At 42.4% G+C, this 21,711-nt stretch overlaps 1 protein-coding gene across 1 annotated transcript in view; it reads right to left on the bottom strand.

Moving 5' to 3' along the window:
* Nucleotides 1-5,157: 5,157 nt before the first annotated feature.
* Nucleotides 5,158-21,711, bottom strand: part of FAT4 (FAT atypical cadherin 4) — a 124,650-nt gene continuing 108,096 nt past the window's right edge. The window contains exons 12-17 of the mRNA XM_041482301.1: nt 19,245-19,330; nt 18,039-18,218; nt 16,898-17,022; nt 15,569-15,774; nt 10,689-10,950; nt 5,158-8,623 (exon numbers count right to left, since the gene is read on the bottom strand). Of these exons, the coding sequence (XP_041338235.1) occupies nt 6,747-8,623; nt 10,689-10,950; nt 15,569-15,774; nt 16,898-17,022; nt 18,039-18,218; nt 19,245-19,330 (2,736 nt within the window). The 3' untranslated portion in view covers nt 5,158-6,746. The remainder of the gene's footprint in view (nt 8,624-10,688; nt 10,951-15,568; nt 15,775-16,897; nt 17,023-18,038; nt 18,219-19,244; nt 19,331-21,711) is intronic.

Below are 21,711 nucleotides of genomic sequence, written 5' to 3'. Positions count from 1 at the left end.
GACATGGATAAAATAATCTGGTTACTTGGATTTTCTGTGGCATTTCTGGGAAGCCAGAGCTTAATGCAATTCCATAAAACAATTGTTGAAATGTTGGGGTGCTCCAGTAGATTAGATACACTAATTTTTGGCTTTCAAAGGATTGCATTCTTACATGCTGTTACCTTTGAGCGCTTTCAGCTTCGATTAAATCTCAAAAAAAGCCCCTTAGTTTCCAGTCTATGATGCTGTGGATGTCCCAGCCCAGGAAGCCGGGTTGGATGGGGCTAGAAACAACCTGGTCTACTGGAAAGTGTCCCTGCCCACAACAGGGGGGTTGGAACTGGGTGATTTTTAAATACCCTCCTAAACTAAAGCTTTTGCCTGTCCTTTTTCTTGGTGACAGTAATGGGCTCAGACTGAAATACCAATCAATTTCCCCTCACAAAAGCATTTTCTCCCTTGTAAAAGAGCATTTAGGCAGAAATTCACAGGCAGTTAGGAATGTTGTCCTGGCAATATCAAAATCCATGGCTGCCTTGGGACACCAGCGTGGTCCAAGCATTCCGGGGCTGAGGGTGGGTTTTCTTTATCAGAACTCGCTGCTCTTTCTCAAAACTAGCAGGCTGCCTCTGGCAGGAGTTCAGAATAACATGTCATGTTGATTACAGCCCCTCCTGCAAAGCAGGGAGGTGTCACCATCACAGCAAAGGCATTCCCTGCCACATGGGGTTACAAAGCTCTACAGAGTCCAGCCAGTTCTGATGATTGTGATAAATTCTACAGGTGTTAAAAAAAAAAAAAAAAAAAAAATTAAACGTTATTAATTTTCCTTTTTAATATGCTTAACATCAGTTGTTTTAAGAGAGACAAACCATTCCAGCTCTCCCTCAGCTTTCTACGAATTACAAGGAATTCTTGTAAAACGATGCTGTCACATAGTTTCTTTGCCAAGGCTTAACAAATTGTTTTAATAAAGACTTGCATTATTGAACGAGAGTTGTATTTTAAAGGAAATTACAATGCTTATTTGTAAGGATTCTAGATTATTGCACCAAAATGTGCTTTTTGAATGATTCATCAATATCCATTTCTCATCTCCTGTGTTCTTCTATATTAATGTTTGTTTTCTATATTAATGTTTATCTCTTATTCCCTAATTTGCTGTTCTAGCTAATTGCACAAGATATGCAAGGAGAAGCACTAATTACTAAATCAGACTCTGGCTTTTAAAAGGCTCAGGGGAAATAAACCAACAAATGGGAAGGCAGGGACCTGTTTATTTTCCCTGCCCCTTGTCTGACGGGCTGCACAAAGAGTCACAGGGCTTTAGGGGAACACACGGAATCATACGGAACAGCAGCCTGGGCTTTTGTGGCTGGGGGGAGGAAGGTTGCTGATCTGTTTTCCAAACCCAGATTCCTGACAGGGAATTTGCAGGGCATTAATTGCCACGTGGAATGAACGTCCACGGTTCTGTGTTGTCACACATACGTGTCACACAGTCACTCAGCCTGGAAAGGACTTCCAAGATCACGGAGTCCAACCATTAACCCAGCACTGCCAAGTCCACCACTAAACCACCTCCCCAAGTGACACATCCTTGCCTGAACATTTCCAGGGATGATGATTCCACCACTTCCCTCGAAAGCCTGTTCCAATGTCTGCTCCACTTTGTTCTCCCGACTGATGACACCACATGTGAGTTATCCAAGACACCACACGTCATCCTGGGGGCTCACTCTAGAAAGACTGAAATGTCTTTAACCCCTTTGCTGGTGATTTGTCCTGACTGACACAAATTTTCTGATGTGGGGCTTTCATCCTTATTTTCTTCCAGTTGACTCTGTTTGGTGACTCCCTAAAAATGCTCCCTCTGAGAGGATGTAAATTAAAGTTAAATGAATGTTGTTTAGCATTCCTGTTTCCCAGAGGTTAGGAGAAGCCATTTCCACTCATTCTCCATCTCTTGCCAGGTGTGCTTGCCAGCTGTAAGGGAGGAAGGAAAGCAACACCTTGCTGGACCCTCATTTTGCCCCACACCAGAACCAGGGGAGTGGGAAAATTGTGGAAGATCGGGTTGAAGACAAGCTCCAAGCAGGCACAGTGTGACTCCTACAGATGCCAATGGAATGCTGACATTTGACTGCCTCAGGGCACCATGCAGGGTCTTCCCTTTGAGGGTTCTCATCATAAAATGGGCTTGGTGGAAGCCACTTCTGAAAATTGCAAAAAAACTGCTTAACATTTCTGAAAATACTTCCTTGGAATGACAGGTGGAGAGTCTTCTTCTTCCCCACCAGTAAATGACAACTTAGAACAACAGATATTGGTAATCCATGTGTGGAATTACTTTTTTTTTTTTGGTACATGCTCACAAATTAAATACATGTGGCCCTAAAATTGAAGAGTGAGTCTCTTGAGGATTTACTACGTGAAGCCCAGAGACAAAGGTGGTTTTAAACTCAAAATGCAACTTAGAAAGATTCTATTCACTGCTGATCCTCTCAATACAGGACAACGAAACCTGAAAGCCACTGGAAAAAGGCTGTAAAAATTACTAGGAATCCAACCATATTTTATTGCTGGAAAAAGCTCTTGTAAGATGGCTGAATGGAAGGTGAAGTTCATGCAAAATGTAGAAAAGGCCAGTTGAGTGCAAATATCTAAATTTTTATAAAAGACAAGTCGTGGTGTTGAGAACCTAAGCACAAGCTGTCAGTCATCCTCATTAAATGCTCTTTATAGAAAACCAAAGTGAGCACATTGGGATGAACAAAGCACTAATTTCACAGAGCAGAGGAAAGGATGGTGGAATTAATACATAGATGGTCATAAAAAAGGATAAAAGGGTGAACAGTAAAATGCTAGGATGATAAAGCAGGGAGACCAACATTTTCACTTTCTTCCCTCAGTCCTACTTAATAAAATAGCAACTTATTCTCTTCATCATCTTCTTCTCCTAATTGTCCTTCCTAATTTCAAAGGATCCATAAATACAAGTCTCTTCTAGAATCCAGTTAAGAAAATACCATTAACACATCCTAACACTGAAGAATAATACTATTGCTTGAATTTTGTGCTTCAAAAACACAGTCTACAATAAAAAACACAGAGTATTCCCAAAGAGCTTCCACCACATCTAATTTACCTTATGAACACTGGCACTCGAGTCCTTTGGCTGGCTCCATCTCCTGCTTTTGAAGACATCAGTGAGCTCCTGCACCCCCTTCCAGCCCCAAGCCTTCTCATTCCCAGACTGCAGTAATGTGGCTCCAGCTGGATTTTGCACTGCTAACCGATACTCCCTGACACAGGTTGTGGTCTGCAGCACAGACTCACAGTCTGATCCTTGATGGGGGATGTTTTCACCAAAACGTGGGACTCTACATTACTTTTCAATGTAATGCGTTTTAATTTTGTGGTTTTAAAGTTACAAAACTTTGATGAAAAATACTGAGAAGCCTTGAATCTGACAAATCTAGATTTCACTCCTTTTATTCATTTATTCATCTACCACAAATGGCAGCATTCTTGTATTTTCCTTTTCATATTTTCCTTTCCATTCTCTGAACAAGAGAATGCCAAGTAAATCTACCATTTCTCTGTCCATTTTTAATCTAATTAGTAACATCATCAGGAGAAAACATCTCCACCTGAGCTGGCAAAGACTGTTCAAGCACTCTACCAGCAGAAAGACAGGTCAGAGACAAATTGCTGACAGGAGATGTGTTTGGAGGCTCCTGTGCACCGCAGTGAGCGGTGCAGACTGTTTTTCTTTCCACGTATTTATGACTTATAATATGTCCCAGATCTTGAAACAGGACCATGTAGTTCTGATGATGAACCAGGGGAATTATGCAGCTCACTCCCTCACAACTGGTAACTTCGGATGATTGCTCCACATGATTCACTTGGAACCCCTTGCTGATCCTCATCATGAAAGAATTATAAAAAAAGGGCAGGAATGGATCATATGTTTAAGTGTCAAAAACATCTCTACGCCTTTCAGAAACAGGACAAGGAAACCAGTAAAATATACATTTGTCTGCCATAAAGTGTCAAAATTTAGAGGAACGCACTACCCCTCAATAAATTGTAAACTGTGCTAAAGTTATGACATGTATTTTGTGTAAGTCCACACTGCATATTATTCCCCTTTAGCAAAACTTTTTGATAAATTCAGAATGCTTAACAGGCATAACACAGCCCTCAATATGTTTGGTGTTACATTTAAAAGCTTTCATTTGCTAAAGTTTTCATGTGTTATTAAAATCACTGCTTGGATGTGGTACCATTTGTATTAAAGGATAATATTCAAACTAAACATACAGCTTTTTAACAGATGTTTAATTACAGCAGCTCCTCAAACTCTGAAATCACTTGTGGAACTCATGTTATTTCAGATGAAACTACTTGCATACCAGTATGGGCTACTTTGGCCCATTATCTTTTCACTTTTGTGGGGCATGATGAAGTCAGGAGCACTTTTAGTAAAAAGGAGCTGGATCCTAATTGCCAGTTTTGAGATGAAACAAACTCTAAAACAAACAAGATACACATAACCCCCCCTCCCCTGAATTGTTGCCCTTTTCCTAAGTTCTTTACACTTACCACAAATTCAAAGTGCAACCTCAGAACTCACCTCTTCCCTGCAGCCTTAACTTTTTCACTCTCTGCATTCTCCAAGAAGTTGTCCAAGTCTGATTTATCCCTTTGTAAGTACAAAAGAATGCAGTTATTTATTGTTCAACTGCTGCTTTATGACAGAAAGATCTTGTTCTCACACTCCTCACTCTCTGTGTACTGAAAAGCTCCAGCTTGGAGCAGAGGTGGAAATCGTGGTTAACAAATACAAAACCAGTTGCTGCTAATAAAACCCTATGGACTAAAATACAGCTTTTATTGTTTTATTAGAAATATAGAAGCAGGTTTGGTACTTTTTGACATTATCTTAGGCTCAACAACCTCATGATACTCTTCTCCATCTTCCTGAGATACGTACTTGGTTCTTAAAGCTTGTTTTCTCATTAAAAAGTTTATTTAGCTTAAAAACCTTATAACTTAAACCCCAAAAGTGAAGATCAAGGAGTGGAAATTAGAGAGAAAACACAAAAGGTTTCCAATAACACACACAAAAGATTTTAAATAAATATTTTAATTCTATTATTGGCATTTACAGGTAGAAAGCATACAGTATGTTACAATTTTATCAAAATGTGAAAAATATGGATGTTACATAAGTAACAAATGTAAAAAAAGTATTTTTCTTACCTTCCCTGAAAGTAAGAAAACTATTCAGCATAGGAAAATATTGATATAAAAAACACTGCTTAGGTAAAAAAAAAAAAAAAAACAACAACAAAAAAACAAAAACCAAAATTGAAGTTTTTACACAGTACAACAGGTTCATCAGATCTGCATGAAGATGTAAGGACTTTGTGAGATTCTATTTCACCTACATCTTTAGGAAATTGGGGGCAACTGGTAAGCTATGTTAATGAATCTACAAGTAGTTTTCCCTCATATCTGCTCCAAAATGCTAGAGTGCAGTAATTTTCTATACAATAAATAATTCTTCAAAGTTTCCACCATAGAAAATCATAGAATGCAGAAAATGCCACTCCAAGGTCACAGAGGCTAGGCAGTGCTTTAATAATAATTATGATAATACTTATTATAGTGCTTTATAATGTTGAAGCACTTCAGAAGAGTTAACTAATTAGCCCTCACAACACCCCTGTGAGGCAGGGAACCAAGTGTTCTTCCTGCATTTCCACGGTACAGATGGGAAAATGGAATAAGGGGAGAAGCACAGGCTGCAGCAGCGGCACAGCCAAGCTGGGAGGCCAAGAGTTGTGGGAATGGACAGGTTTGTCCCTCGCTGCCTTGAGCCAGGGGGCTGGGCTGAAAAATGACCATCAGGAATCACTGAGGGGGGACAGAAAGGGACCAGGATTAAGTAAGCATCCCCAAAAACATTTCATAGAGATTCAGAAGCTCTCACACAACTTTGTCCAAAAACAAAATCAAAACAAAACAAGCAAACAAACAAAACAAATAAAATTAAAAAAAAAAAAAAAAAGAAAAAGAAAGAGACCTGAAATGAACAAATAAACAAACTGAAAAGAAAAAGAAAAAAAAAAACTCCTAAAGTGCTGACTGGCTTGAGCTGCTTCTAGCACCTCTTGTATGGAATAAGACTTACAGCAAGCACTGTTGCCAGCAATTATTCAAGCTGATTTATTCCATAAAGTCACATGTGAGCAACTGCAGGATATGGTAACTACATTTTCTGAGACACCTCACTACTGTAATTCCTTCATTATTCACCATCTTACTTCCATGCACTTCTTAAGGAAAATGGAATCCTCAGTACTCTTGCATCGTAAAACATGTTAGTAGCTGGAGACAATATGCACATCCTTCACAATTGAAACAAAAAATTAGTTCATTTTCAGAACAAAGCATTATTAATTTAAGAACCACGAACCAAACAATGGTAAATAGCAAAACCCCTTCCAAAGGCTGCATGCCGAATATCTGGTTTGCAAATACAATGCATGCAGGAGAAATAAATTCATCCAAGCATAATTAAATTAAAAATGTCTTAAGTCTCTTTCAGCAGCATAATGGTTATTATTTTTAAAGTCTCCTCCAACCAGACTGGCCTGGGGATCAGATGCTGACCTTGGCCTTTCTACGACCATATAATGGTTTGAGCAGTCCCTGTGGCTTTGCACTGTGGCAGTACCAGGAGACAAAGCCTATACATACTGTTCTGATTCCCCCTCCTTGGAAACAGCCTTGGCTGTACCACCTTTGCTGTCTTCACTCACTGCTGCTGCTGCTGCTGTTTTCTCAGGAAGTGATGCCAAATCTTTGAAAACATCCACATAATGCCCAAAGCCCGGGCCCCAGTTCAGGAGGTTGTCCCAGTTGAAGCTTCCCGCTTGCTGGCCCAGCTTCCCAGGCAGGGAGCCCTCCCCGGCCGCGGTGCCCGCTGCCTGTGCCCCCACGGGCCCGCCCTCGCCGCGGCGCCCCGGGTACCGCCGCGGCTTCAGCCTGGAGCCGTAGTTGTCCTCGTCATCCGCGTCCGACTCGTTGACCTGTGACAACTTGGGCATCCTGGAGGTGTAGGCCACGGGCTTATCCCGGTCGTACTCCATCTCGGAGCAGGTGAAGGACTCGTGCGAGTCGCTGTCGGAGGAGGACTCGGGCGCGGGAATGCCGTCGGCCGGGTTCCTCGTCCGGGACAGAGGCCTCCTGCAGTCCTCCTCGGAAGAGGAGCGGCCGTGGTCTGCGCTGCAGATGCTGGGGTTCCTGGGGCGAGGGGTGTTCAGTCTCTCCACCTCTTCGATGGACAGCCCCACCGGGGGAGACGTCTCCAGTGGGATCTGCCCGATGGGCTGCTTCAGGCGGCTTCCCGGGCGGGAGCTGTGGCCTGCCATGGTCTGCGGGCTCTTGCTTCTCCTCCCCAGCCGAGTGGCGTAGTTGAAGATGCCGGGCTGGCAGACATCGCCGTGCATCTCCAGCGGGCTCCCTTCCCTGATGGCAAGGTGCAGCTCCCTGGCTGGGCTGTGCCTGTAGAACGTCGAGGATTTGGAGAAGGGTGCGGGGCTGTGCCGAGACAGAGGATTGGGAGTGGGGCACGCCGAGTGGCTCAGGGACGTTGTCCTCAAGCCCTGCCCGTAGGCAGGCTGGTAGGTCAGGCTGCTGGCTCCCAGGGGCATGGGGGACTGCCGGGCGAAGCCCAGCGGGCTGTGCCTCTGGATGGAGAACTTGGGAGTGTGGCTCCGGAACTGCTTGTAGTGCTGGATGATGTCAGCGTCCGAGGGGGCGATGCTGCTGGCGTTGTCGATGTCGTAGTGCTCAATCTCGGGCTCGGGAGATGCCAGCGGGGCACTGGGAATCGTCTCCGTGGCGTGCGGAATGTCTGTCTCATCGTAGATGAGGTAAGGGTTTTCCCTTTCAATGATGTCGGGTTTTGGGTTCCCTTCGGGCTGCTTCCTGACAGTCATGTCATCACCGTAGGGCGGGATGTTGTCAGGGTCATCAAACGCCACATTCTCACTCCCTTTTTTCTTCTTCTGCTTAGTTTTCTTCTCCTCTTTTGGCCCCTTTGTCTTCTTCCCTCGGCACTGGTTGCAGAGGATGAGGCTGAGGACCAGCAGCGCCAGCACCGTGGCGCAGCTGCCCACGATGGCTGGCACGGCCCAGAGCGGCAGGGACAGCTCGGTGGGGTGCGGGGACGGGAGGCACACGTGGCCGCCGCTGACGCCCGCCCTACACTCGTGGCCGGGGGCACACAGGACCCCCAGGCAGGCCACCACGGTCTCGCACGTCCGTCCCGCGTACGCCTCGGGGCAGCTGCAGGTGAAGGTGGCGTGGGGCCCGGGCTCGCAGCTGCCCCCGTTGAGGCAGGGGCTGGAGGCACAGGCGCCCGGGGGCACGCACTGGTAGGCGAACCAGCGGTTGATGCACATCAGCTCGCCCCAGCAGGGATTGCTGGCGCACACGTCGGGGCCACGGCAGCCGATCTTCACCGAGGGGTCTGTTTTGGAGAGCGTGGCGAGGCTGTGCTTGCCGGAGAAGGGAAGGCTCTCCCCGCCGTACTTGATGTAGGAAATGCAGCCGTTGAAGCCTGAGAAAGGGGAAGAAAAGGGACAGAGTTGTTGGGAGCTGAAGGCTGAGTCTGTACTGTCAACAGCGCGGTACATACTCACTGTACATACTCAGTACATAGTCCACTGTTCACTAAATAAGCCAAGAATTCACATTCATAGGGAAACATCTATTCTTACAGAACTTAATGTCTTTAAATTGAATTTGAATAAATACGATGTCTAATGACTAAAATACAGTATATTCAATATAGTCAGTATAGTCAATGTATTTCAGTATATTCAATATACTGAAATGCTTTTGTCTCCTGATTTTCCTATATTTCTAAAACTTCTTACTTCCCACAGAGAATCCTGAGGGCAGCTGGCTTGGCTGTGCTAGCACCAAACATTATTTGAGTTTGCCTACTGTGCTTCAGCTAAACCTCCTGTCCCCTAAATTCATGGAAATGTGTCTGTTTCTTTAAATCTTGAGGGACCTTTTCCCAAACCTCCCATACCTTGGTTGCAGTGCTACCCTACAACAAGTTTTAGTGCTGTGAGAGCCCAGGGAGATGGAATTATCCCCAGGCTGTGTGCAGTGGTTGAGTGAGGTCGCAGGAAAATCCAGCCTAATAATCCTCTGTGTTCCCCCGACTAAATCCTTTCTGGAAGGGTTTTGAGGTAGTGCAACCTTACGGTGATCTCTGCTTGGAGCTGTGGCAAAATCCTACACAGAGATGGATACCACTCTGTCATGAAACAGCAAATATACTTGAGCTGTATGAGAGAATAATAAAGGTTTATAATCCCCAGGGTGGAAGATTTAGGTTCAGTTGGGAGCCTAAGCAAGTGACGATCACCTTGCTGCATGCGTGGTGGTTGCTTGTAGTACTGATGTGATGGGACAAACAATCTGTCACATCTACCTGGATTTGGAAATTTTATTGGACACAGCAACTTCACAGCCCTGTCACCTCGTGTGTTGTCTGCCTTTAACAGCACTGCAGTTATTTTTGACTCTGAGTTCATGCAGAGTTTTATACCAGAGCCTTGTAAATCCTTGGTATGTCGTACCCAATGTAATCCAATATTAAAATAAAATAAAGTCATATGAATAAGGGATTTTGGACTGTGTGTGCTTAATGGAAGCCAGACATTCCTAATTTGTCTGCAACAGCATTGGGCAGTGGTGAAAGGTTAGTGTCCTCAATTTTCCTTGTTCCAGCTTTCCTAAAGCCTCTGCTTTTTCCACACACATGCTGCTCATAAAAGATACATGTAAAAAGGATAAAGGTCAGCACAGCATCCACAAGCTTTTGAACCACATTTCATACATATTCACAATACAAAAGTGTAAAGTGTGAATTTGCTCCACTCAAAAATACTTTATCTGGTCACAATTCACGAAGCCAGGAAGATTTTCCAATACAGAAATATGTGAAAAATACATCTGTATTGTCTGGAGAATCTCATGTTTTGTAGCTAAAAATCACTTCCATCTTTACCTAGCATTTGGGAAATGATATCAAATATGTGTTATCTACTTCTTTTGCCAGGGTTTGAGACAGTTACTTGAACTCTTAAGGGAGGCTGATTTGCTCCTTAACAGCTAGACATCAGCCAGAGGGTGTTTCCTTATTGTCCTTGCTCAGAAATAAACCCTATTCTTCATTTGACAGCAGGATAAAGCAGCAGGACCTTGGAGTTGCAGAAAACATTTTAATCATATTAAAATATGTAAATACTGCAGGGTAAATCCTGCAGTACTTACCAAATCCCTACGAAGTTTTTGTTTAGCATTTTTGCCCAGATGAAAGATTTGCCATGATTTTCCAGGTTATGACTCAGGTAAAGAATACATCCTTTCTTCTCCATAGGGGTAACAAAAATACAGCAATTGATGTACAGGCAAGCAACCCCCCTATCTCAGAAAAGCCCTGCAGATGGAGTGCCTGCTTTTGGAAACAAGAAGCCTGCAGTGTGTACTAAAGGAACAAAGTCTGTAATCCTTACTCATTCGATTTGTGTTTTTTCTGGCAAACGATGGACACACACTAATTACTGATGAAGAATTACAGTACTTGAGGAGAAAAAAAAATATACCTGCAGCTGTGCTCTTGAAAGGTTGGCTGGATGGAATTCCTCCCAGAGAAATGGTGAGGACGTTCAGGCCACCAAAGTCTTGGGTGGCATGGAGAATGTCCCGGCTGTGAGTCCTGTCCACTGACAGGATGGTGGCAGAGCCGTTCTTCTCCAGGAGGACCGAGTGCCACTGGCCATCTGCAGCATACACCTCAGGGATGTTCCTTTCCACTTTCCCAGCAACTCCAGCATCAGATATGTAGTGCACCTTCCCACCTTTTATCTGCTCAGAAGAACACATGACGTAATTTTAAAATGGTGTCACATAACTCCTACGCACACATAACCACTGTGATGACTACTCAGTACAGCTTCAGTAACATGTGGCTTTGGTGTAATAGAGAGCTGGGGTGGGTATATTTTTCCCCAAATAACTGTTTTGTACTAAAAAGGCATTAATTATTTAGTATTAAAAATTTGGCCAGAACTAAATACATCACACTGTAGAAACTTCAGCAGAAAATTGCATCTTAGAGCTGCCACCCATTCAACCCCTGGCTAATCCTACTGAGCAGCCAGCTATAGGTCATGCACATGACAACCCATTTTAACCAGAGAAAGAATAATTCTTCCTCCTCCTTCAAGGCAAGTGTGGAAAATGCTTAGCAGAGTGAACAGATGTTGTCCTCGCCCAAGAAAATTGCATTCAGTTTTTATTACGACACAGTAGGAATGCATAAGGCATGGCTGGGCTTGAGCAAGAGCCCCATTTCATATCTGCTTTTTCTGCTAATTGGTATTTTGCAGAAAACTTTTGTGGTATTTCAGAAAACTTTCTGAAGAGTTGCAAAGAGCATGATTTTGTGAGAATTTTCAAACAGTACTTTATTGAGCAAACTGCTTTAAAACTTGTGAACAGCTAGGGGAAAAAAGGAAGAATATCTTAAGAATGATGCCTCATGAATCATGAGATGCGAGATTTCAAACCTCTTATTATGATCCCAAAGTGAGATCAGTGCAAATTCTGCACTTAAGATGTAGGAGCTTAAAAAGAATCCCCAAGATCCAACCCTGCCAGTTTCTCAAACATTGCATAAATTTGGGTATGCTGGCTGACCTCCTAACGGTGTACAGAACTGCGCAAACGCATGGAGGATGGCTCTGGGACCTGCTGCAAGTTTCCTTCGGTGCTCTGCATGCTTGGTCACATATATTCCTGCATGTCTGGTCACACATATTAAATGGAACAATTAAATGGAACCGTTCCCCACTGCGGCTCGGTCAGTCCGAGATCCGCACCCCGAGCGTGCGGGACGTGCGCAGGCAGAGCCCAGGAAAGGTCACAGCCCCAGGTTTGCTGGAAGCTCTCAAAGTCTTGCATCCTTTGTTCCAGGAAAAATAAGGTTCACCTGGGAAGAACTGTGAGGTGACACACCGGCTACAAGAATGCTGCTCTCGTTTCCAGACACTGTTAAATGTTCTGGATTTGCTTCTCCGGTGATGCAAGCTGAGGACTTTGTTCAGACACTCCAGCTTTAATAAGGCTGTAAGACCACGCTCATGTCTTGGCAGCTGCCTGAATGAATGCATCTAGCACGTATTCCATTTGGATGAAGGATACAACAATGGTTAATATGTGCATCCACTTCGTTTATGAAGCCAGTAATTTAGATTACTTGAAAATGTATTTTATTGTTTGATAAAGCTTGCTTCACAGACAGGATGCCTTTGTTACTGATAAAACACAAGTGGCATGTGTCTAAATTATCACACAGCCCAAGGAAAATCCCACAGTTACAAATGCAGCCCACAGACTATTAAAACATATTAAAGACCATTTCTCACAAAAATTTATAAAAGGCTTGACTGAGCTGAATATATTTATGTCTGCAACCTGTATTGGTTTGTTATGTCTTATTCTGTCTTTTGTGTCCCATAAAAATACTGCCTTGTATTTTAGTCTTTATGCAAACAGAAAGGAATGCCAGACAATACCCTCCAAACTTAAGGGAAGACTAAGCAAAAAACAAAATTTTTAATTTCACCTTAGAAAAGACCTGTAGAATTATTTACCTGCAACTGATATTTTCCATAGAAATTCATGATTCTTTAATTCTATTTCTATATCTTTAAAATTGCATGTGACTAATGCTAAAAGACTCACAAATAACATACTAGGGGCATTTGTAAAAGAAAATTTCCAGAGACAAGACTGGTCCATGACTGCTTCAACCAGGAAAAGATATGGAATGGTGCCTTGAAGCAGAACATGTTTCTAAATTTGAAACAAAGGCTGAAGTTGACTGCATTGAGTAACACAAATTTCTGGGTTTTATTTAAATGGCCAAGCAAGTGACAAGTAGAATATAATGAAAAGAATGAGCCACTAAAGCAAACATATTCCTAACTACAGGGCTGATTCAACTTTACTAATATTCCAAGTCTCATTTGCTGAACAAATTGGGTTTTATTTGTCTTAAAACTAGCCATTGAATGGGACGTCACTTAAAAGGGTTATGTTCTGATTAGTTCCCACAACATGATAAATGCATAGAGCCATAGAATGGTTTGTCTTGGAAGTGACCTTAAAGATCATCCAGTTCCAATCTCCCTGCCATGGGCAGGGACACTTTTCTCTATCCTAGGTTGCTCAGTGACCCATCCAACCTGGCCTTGAGCACTTCCAGGGATGGGGCATCCTCAGCTTCCCTGGGCAACCTGTGCCAGTGCCCCTCACACTGAAGAATTTTTTTAGCTGAAATAGGTAAAATGTAATCCACATCCTCTACCCGTACAATTCAGAGATCTTAGAGCTCCATTTATGCTAATTTAATCTGACTGCAGATGAGATTTCTAGATAAAGCAAGAGAAGACAGGCAATTTACCCTTAACCCGCTGTATTTATCCCATTACCTCTAACTGAATTAATTGCAACATGCACTTGCAGGAAAATAAGCTGCGACAAAGAGTTCTAGTAATAAGGAATGCCCCACCCTCTTTGTTGCAGTGGATTTTGGAAGAAGCATTTTCCATCTGAATTTGACAATTATTTTATGTACTCTGGAAACGCTTGCATCTTTCCTGGATTAAGGATCCCTTTAAATGATAAAGCCCCCTCCTGGATTCTGTGCAGGGAGTTTACATCCATCATTTAGTGAATCAACTGCTCACAATCTCAGTCAGTCTGATTTATTACCACTTCTCTAGTTTTACCCCAATCCCAGCCACACCAAAACCAATTAGCTACAAGAGGAAAAATGTGAAGGCATGAAGTAGCCACAGGACTCATAGCTTTTCCCTAGCATGGCTTAATATTAAAAACACATGGCAGGTTTTCTCTGAATGCTAATACTTTGGACATTAAAAGGCATATTAAAAGACACAAAAATCAAGTTATAAAATGGCCTCTTTTGAAGACTGACAGGAATTGTCAAGACAGGTCCCTAAAGCCCAACTTCTGCACCAGGAGTGGATGGAGATGATATGGGGATCTTTGCTGGATTGCCATCACTGGCATCTCAGGCCACCACTGAAGGGAATACTCATGGTGACACCTACTCTGGGAACGAGGAGCACTTTAGAGGCCGTACTGCACTAGCTACAGTTAAATTACTGCAGGTTTACTAACTAGCATCACCTGAGAGCTGCTTGGCAACTGGCAGAGCTCTCCTTCCTCAAACTACTGCATCTGGTACTAGGCAAACCTCTGCTCTCTTCCCTTGCACAGCTGGGGCTGGGACTCGACACCCTCTGCTTGCTTGTATAACTTCACCAATATTAACAATAACAAGAGTGTTTGCATAAACACAGCACCAGTGCCTTAGCCAGGAAAGGCAAGCCTTTTTTTTTTTTTTAATAATGCTTGGAAAGCTCACCTAGCGAATTCTACTAGGGGGGAGAAAAAGGTTTTTTCTCTCCAGAAGTCAAAAATAATGAGATCTTATCTGCTAATACGACCTAGGCAGAAACTTCCTATGAAATGATGTGGTAAAAGCATATGCCAGGGAAGTAGTGCAGACTTGCTTCTTAAATGCAGCCGGTGTGTCAGGAAAGCTTTGTAACTCTGACCAGGCAGGTGGAGGATATCCATGGGGCTGAAGCTTAGAAAGTGTGAATTTCTGTATGAATTTCTCTAAAAGTCAGGGAAGAAAAAGTTGGAAAGCCTTGCAGCAGTCAAGGAAACTTGGAGCTTACACCAACCCAATAAAGGGGCCTGCCAACATCACTGCTGTACTCATTTAGAGTTATGAGTAAATGGACTGAGTCACCGCCAGGAACCGGACCATCGCTTTCTCTTGAGAAAGGTAACTTCTGCAGCAATAAGCTTTTTGAGGAAAGAAAAAACAACAAAAAGCCCCAAAACAGTGTGGCATTTGAAGCATTAATTCAGCTATGTATGCCAAAATAATTTGATATTGACACTCGTCTGTGAGCAACCTCATGAATTCGAGTTATCCCTCACTTCCTAGTTTGATAAGCTTGAGCCATGTTGGTAGGAATTAATGAAAACTTTTTGGCAATCATTTGCTATCTTAAGGAGGGTCTGGGTTCAAGGCTCAAAAAAATCAGAGATAAAAGGCCAATAACAAAATGATTTGTACTGTAAAGTGTAATGATGATAATAACCATGGCAATGAGCACCGTTCTCATTGCCTTAAAACAGTCACTATTTGGAGTCTAGACAAAACTGATTAGATATAAAACCATCAAGATCTTCTGATACCTTGGCAAATAGGAAGGGAATTGTTGAGAAGATGAATGATACTGGAGCATTGCCTAGTCTCAGTTAAAGACCTAATATTTCATAAAGGAAACAAAAAGAGTAATGGAAAAACGCGATTTCGATCACTGCACACGAGGCAGTCCAATCAACCCAAACTCGGCCTTAGCTGTAATCTTACCTTCACGGTAGTGAAGTTGCTGCTCTCTTGGACGTGGAGCAGAACACCGCTCTCGCTCCTCGTCATGAACTTCACTTCCAAGCGCTCCACGCCCGGCCGGCCCCGAGCACCCAGTCTCATCAGGTAGTCCCGCTTCTTGTTGGGGCTCATGTGGTAGTCGAGGCGCCCCTTGCCCTCCAGCGACAAGGCCGTGTCAGCAGTGATATCTGGGACAAGCACAGGGAAGCGTTGAGCACGCAGCTCCCTACAGCTCCAGCCATCCTCTGCCTCATCGCCACCGCTCTCGCTTGGAGCCGAGACCAAGTTCAGAGCAGGTCAAGGGCAGCGGGGAGCAGGAGTGAATGGCAATTGCAGCCCCTCTATTCTTTGGCTTCCACCAGAATGTGTGTTTGAGAGTGGGAGTGTGCGAGTAATTTACTGCTGCTATCAGTCAAGAGTAAATTAAAACTCGCTAGGGAACAAGTGAGGGAGTAAGGAAAAAAATTTGGCTCTCAGAACTGTAATTCCTTCCCGGGGATGTTACTGTTTCCATTACTGCATCGGGGTTTCATGATATATTGAACTCTAAGCTCTTCAGGGCAGAGATAATGACTTTCTATTTGTTATGGCATAAAAAAAAAGTAAATAAAAAAGGCTTGACTTTGACTACCAAATGCTGTTAAAATTATGGCTAAATTCTTTTGTAAACCGGTGCAATAAAAGCAAATAAATCAGCTAAACAATAATGGGACATGTAAAAAAACAAAGCCCAGTCATTATACTACAACTACATGGAAATAAATCACTTTGCTCTCCTGAACAATCCCATATTGATTTACAGGGCTACTCCTATGAGAGTTAATCACCCCCAAGCGTAAATGCCTTGTTTTCATTTACATTTACAATATTTTCTTGCATATAATCCACAGTCAATTTGATGAAAAGGACTTTAGTTTGGAGAAGCCATAAGCACATGAACTTAATGTTTATCTGAAGGGGTTTTCGCTTACCCTCTTACCTCCCCATAGCAGGCAAATCCCTCCTATGGGATACCTTTATTTTAGTTACGGATTATATGTTATTGGGAAGCAGGATTTTAAATGAGTGCAAGTTACCTGAAATGTGATATACTGACCAGAAAGCATTATGTATTCAAGTTGTTGCCATTTTTAGCTCATGAAAGGACAACAGTCCATTGTGGAATTTTAAACTACTTGAGAGGCAACATGCTGCTTGTTTTCATCATTTTATAAAAATTCATTATCCCGTGGCCCTGAAAAGAAACTCTTAACAGCCTTTGGTTGAGCCACAGTCAGGTGTATGTTAAAGACAGTGAAACCTCCTCCTCACATTTTTCACAGTGCCTTCCTGTCAGTCCATCCTTGCAGTGACACTGCTGCCATGACCACTGATCGACACAAGTGCCACCGTGCTGGCAGGGGCTGGTCGTGCAAGCACCTTCCAGCCTGGGACACCTGAAAGAAATCAGAAAAGCAGATGCTGAAAAAAGTGCACACAAATAATTAGAGCAAATGGGCTGGGAAGTGTCCTCTGTTTAAATGGCACTCCCTTTCTTCCCCTCAGAGATGCTAAAGTGGTTCATCTCCCCATCCCTGGAAGTGTCGAAGATCAGACTGGATGGGGATCGGAGCAACCTGGTCTAATAGAAGCCCCATGGCAGAGATGTTGGAACTGGATGATCTTTAAGGTCCCTTCCAACCCAAACCATTCTGTAATTCTAAGAATCTCTGTAGACAGCTCAAGTTACAAAGCAGATCCTAATTTTCAGCATCAATTCATAGCAGTATACAAAAGAGGAAGAAATTCAGAGACAGCCAAACTCCTACTATCTGTTATGCAAGAGAGAAGAAACCTTTTCAGGCATTTTTTTATGCTGCAGACTGCCAGAGTCTTTGTATTACAATGACCAGTGCAAACATGGGGGTTGAGAGAGGAAGTGTGAATGAGGAAATCTGGATGGAAGACTGACAATATTGCTACAACTGTGACTTCAAATACTGAGATGGAAAAAACAATAGAATCAGATCGTTCATCATTTCTGGAAGACCACTCAGAGGATATGAGAGAAATTCAGTGATACTTGAGAGGCAAAGTGAGAGAACAGACATGGTGGATTAAGAGGAAATAAAAGGGAGTAGAGGGCTAGCAAACAGTATGAGTACAGTCAAAACCAGGTGGAATTTATAAAGAAATCCAAGAATGGGGGCTACTCAATTTCAGCCCGCGAAGCAACTTGAATAATCACTGACAATAAAAATGTAATGATGCTGCTTTTAAGACTCTGTAATCTTTAGTGAACCTTTAATTAAAAATCACTTTCTTCCTACATTTTCCACATTTTAGAACAGTAGGTTCTACAGTCTTTTTTTTCTAGCAAGAAATATCTGTTGGTGTCTGAATGGAATAGCATTCATGACAGATTCCTTTATTGCAAATGGGGTCCATTTGATCCCAAATATAGCAGACGTACTGATCTAAGATTCCTTGGGCTGCCAAAGCCTGGCTGGGCTCCAGGGGACGTCCATTGACTGCAAACTCCATTATGCAGCCCACAAAATCATGGCTTTCCACCTGTCCTCTCCTCTGAAGGATGGGCTCTATGGACCTGATGCCACCAACAGTAACTCGATTTGGCTGTACATCGAGAGTCCTGTGAAAGAGAAAAATGACTAATCAGTACCAGACATCAGGATAGTGATGACAGCACAGGAACTGCAACCATCAGTTACAGCCTGTGGCTAAAATTCCTCTTCCCAAATTGGTATTTCACATTTAGAAGGGGGCACAGAGATCAACAGCACTTGAACTAATAGTTATAGTGGCTATGACTCTAAATTCACACTCAGTTTGCATGTCAAAATTTCCATTCACTTGACTGAGCAGTGTGCTTGAGATCACAACAAATAAGGTTTTTTACCCAACTATAATTGAGATTGTAGATGATACTTAAACAGCAGGAAGATGGACTCATTGTTTTACAAAGATGTAACACCTCTGCTAGCAGGGAAACCCTGTGTGGCAGGAAACATTGTGATTATTGTAAGAAATTAGCCAAAGTGATTTGGATTAAAGTTCTCTCCAAAAATTTGAGCCAAAGACTACTGAGTTAGTTACAGTAAACACCAGAAATAAAGTTTGATTTCTTTACTGGACAGTGTTTATGAATTCAAAACTGTAACAGAAAACACCTGAAAACAATGTCAAAGTACTTACTGTTAATATTTTTTTAACAACAGCACTAATCAGATGATTTCATTTCTGACGTCTTTATGAGCAATGAGAGGTGCAGTTTAAATAAATATATGACTCCAAATCATTAGTCAATAGATGTTATTCTCATTTGTACCACAGTGCAAACTATTCATGGCCATGCATTTCCTGACTGCCACCAGAGCCTGGTGTCGAGATGGTGTTGAGAACTGGGGATTTCTGAGCAAACTCCTTGTTATGATCCAGTTCCATGCAGAAACATAGCCTGAACTAGCAAGCAGCAACACACGCAGAAAATTTAATTTGCTTCCGCAAAGAAGGAAAAAACTGACACTTGGGAGCCTTATCATTATCCCAAGTTTATCTGGCTTTACAGGGAGATTTCTTCTTAACTTATTCAAAAAAAAAAAAAAAAAAAAACCCACCCAAACCCCAAACTAACCCCATAAAACGAAGAAATATTTACCAGTCAGTCGAAACAGCGACGTTGCTAACAGTGCAGTAGCCTGGCTCCTGGTCCTCAGAGCAGGAATCCACCGTCAGGGATGCAGCCTGCAAAAGGCACACACACAAATATGCTGAGTATTACAAGGCTTTAGTCCCCAACCACATGCACTATTTAAGTGTATTATATCAAGGACTTGTCCAGAAAGGAGCACTTGTATGTCATGATGTCACTGGGGACTGCGGGGTGCTTCAGAGCCACTGCTCAACTCCACACTCTGCCAGCACGGTGTGGATACAGAGAGGGAACCAATTGCCTGCTTCATATAGAGACAGATTTAAACACCAATTTTTCACATCTGGGCAGGGTTTCTCTCATATTTGTTTGCTTTACTCCTGGACACTGAAGTTATTTTGGCTCATACCATATCCTACTCCTGACATGGTTCAGATAATCTGAGCAAAAAGCTGCCCCTTCTGATCACAAAGGGAGTTCCTTCAGGGGCTTTACCATGACATTAAACATATTGAACTTGATAAAAAGCATGTTACAAAAGCTGGGAGTACATACATTGAGATTACCAGTTAAAAAAAATTACCCTGGGAGTAGAAACACTGAGATTACCAGTTAAAAACAATAACCAACCACTCAACAGAACTCAAAAAGTAACCAAATGGACCTGCTTAAGGTAACCCCTTGACTAAGAAAGAGGTCATGAGGGATCTCAACTTTGACAATGGAGAAGCATCTGGACACCTAGAGTGGGACCAAGCTGATGTTTAGAGAAGTACCAGGCATCACCATTACTTACAGCAGTCTTGCTCTTTAATTATTGTTATTACTATTACTATGTTTACCCCCAAGCCATCAAGTCCTAGACAACAACGTTGCCTCAGTCTGGTCTATGGAAGGTCTCCGTGCCCACGACAGGGGGGTTGGAACCAGATGATCTTTAAGGTTCTTTCCAACCCAAACCATTCTGTGATTCTGAGACTACCCATCTGACTTATTTACACTAAAGCTACTCATGGCACTTCTATTTGTAATCTATAGAAGTCTAACCAAAGCTGTCACTAAAATCATGAAATAACTCCCGCTGATTTGAAAAGGAGTTTTTATTTTATTCCTTATTTAGCAAAGAATTGTCCCCACAGTGATTTATTAATAACAGATGCGCTGAAAAAAAGAAACTTCAACCAACCCTGAAGGTTATTCCTTAAAACAAATTTTCAGAAAAATAAACATAATCTCCACGTTGTACATCTCCTCATGTTTCAGCTAGATGTGTGGTAGAGTTTTACAACAAATTTAAATCAAATGCCACCTTTAAAAATGCCTGGGTTCATATTTTGATTTAGATTGCTCTATGGGAGCTGAGCAAGCAGCACTGGCTATCAGTACATCATTACTCTGCAGAGGTTTTTTCTACTGCCTGCAAATAAGTTTGGTAACAACAGCCCGTTGAAATCCCCACAGATTGGCCATGCTAGCTCCAAATACATGCTGCAAGCTGACACACTGTATTGACCAAATAAATTCAGAGCTCTTAGCCCTAAATCATGCCCTACAGTACGATTAAATTGTTCAATCTGCTATTTTTAATGGAAGCTTATCTTGAATTTCTTTCCATACAAATGAGCAAAGTGCTTCTCCCAAGAAATGTCAGTCTGCAGTTCCAAAGCAGATTATAGCCCTGTGTAAATGAAACAATTCAGAGAAAGAATAATAAGCTGGCTGCTCTGTATGCCACCACATGCATACATATTTTTCCTTCAGAACATCAACAACAAAAACTGAAATGAGTTTTTTGTTCTTAGCTCAATCAGCATAATCTCCCTAACTTACATCGCTATGTGCTCTGCAAGCCAAGCTCCAGCCTCAGCTGAAGGGCTGGATATTTGAGAATATATTTTACTTGGAACAGAGCTCATACAATTTATTTTCTAATGTTAGTCAAATGTTCCTGCTTGTTACTTAAGCATTACTCTACAGTTACCTTGCCACATTATGAGCCTTTCTATCCTGTCACTTTGCAATAGCTCAGGACTGACAACTTAATGATTTTACCAGTTTCCGATAAAATCCCACTGTGCTGTAGGAAATGACAGATTTGGAATCCTAAAGGGGGCCTATTTTATACAGTCTTGGACACCTGGGAGACATTTTTCCTGCAGCAGAAATATCTAAGACAAAGGCAATTCTCTTCACATACTGTTTGTAAACAGCTGACATTACTGAAGAGGTTTAAACACTAAAAACAAACAAAATAAAACATACAAAGGTATAGGTTATGTTAAATATTTGCTTTTATCCTGAAGCATTCATAGCTGAAATTTCTATAAATAGCCCTTTTTATGTTCTCTCTTCTTCTACAGTCTTCTGGCACGCTGACAAGCAAAACATTTTCTTTCTCTGTTTTTTTTTTTTTCTTCAGTGTACTTCATTTGTTTGTTGCGACTTTTTACTCTGTGTCCCTATACTTTACCAT

This window comes from Pyrgilauda ruficollis, unplaced genomic scaffold (genome assembly GCF_017590135.1).
Source record: "Pyrgilauda ruficollis isolate IOZ18807 unplaced genomic scaffold, ASM1759013v1 scaffold58, whole genome shotgun sequence".
In the NCBI taxonomy this organism is placed as follows: Eukaryota; Metazoa; Chordata; class Aves; order Passeriformes; family Passeridae; genus Pyrgilauda; species Pyrgilauda ruficollis.
Note: the sequence above shows the minus strand (reverse complement) of the source record. Positions and strands in the feature narration are given on the sequence as shown.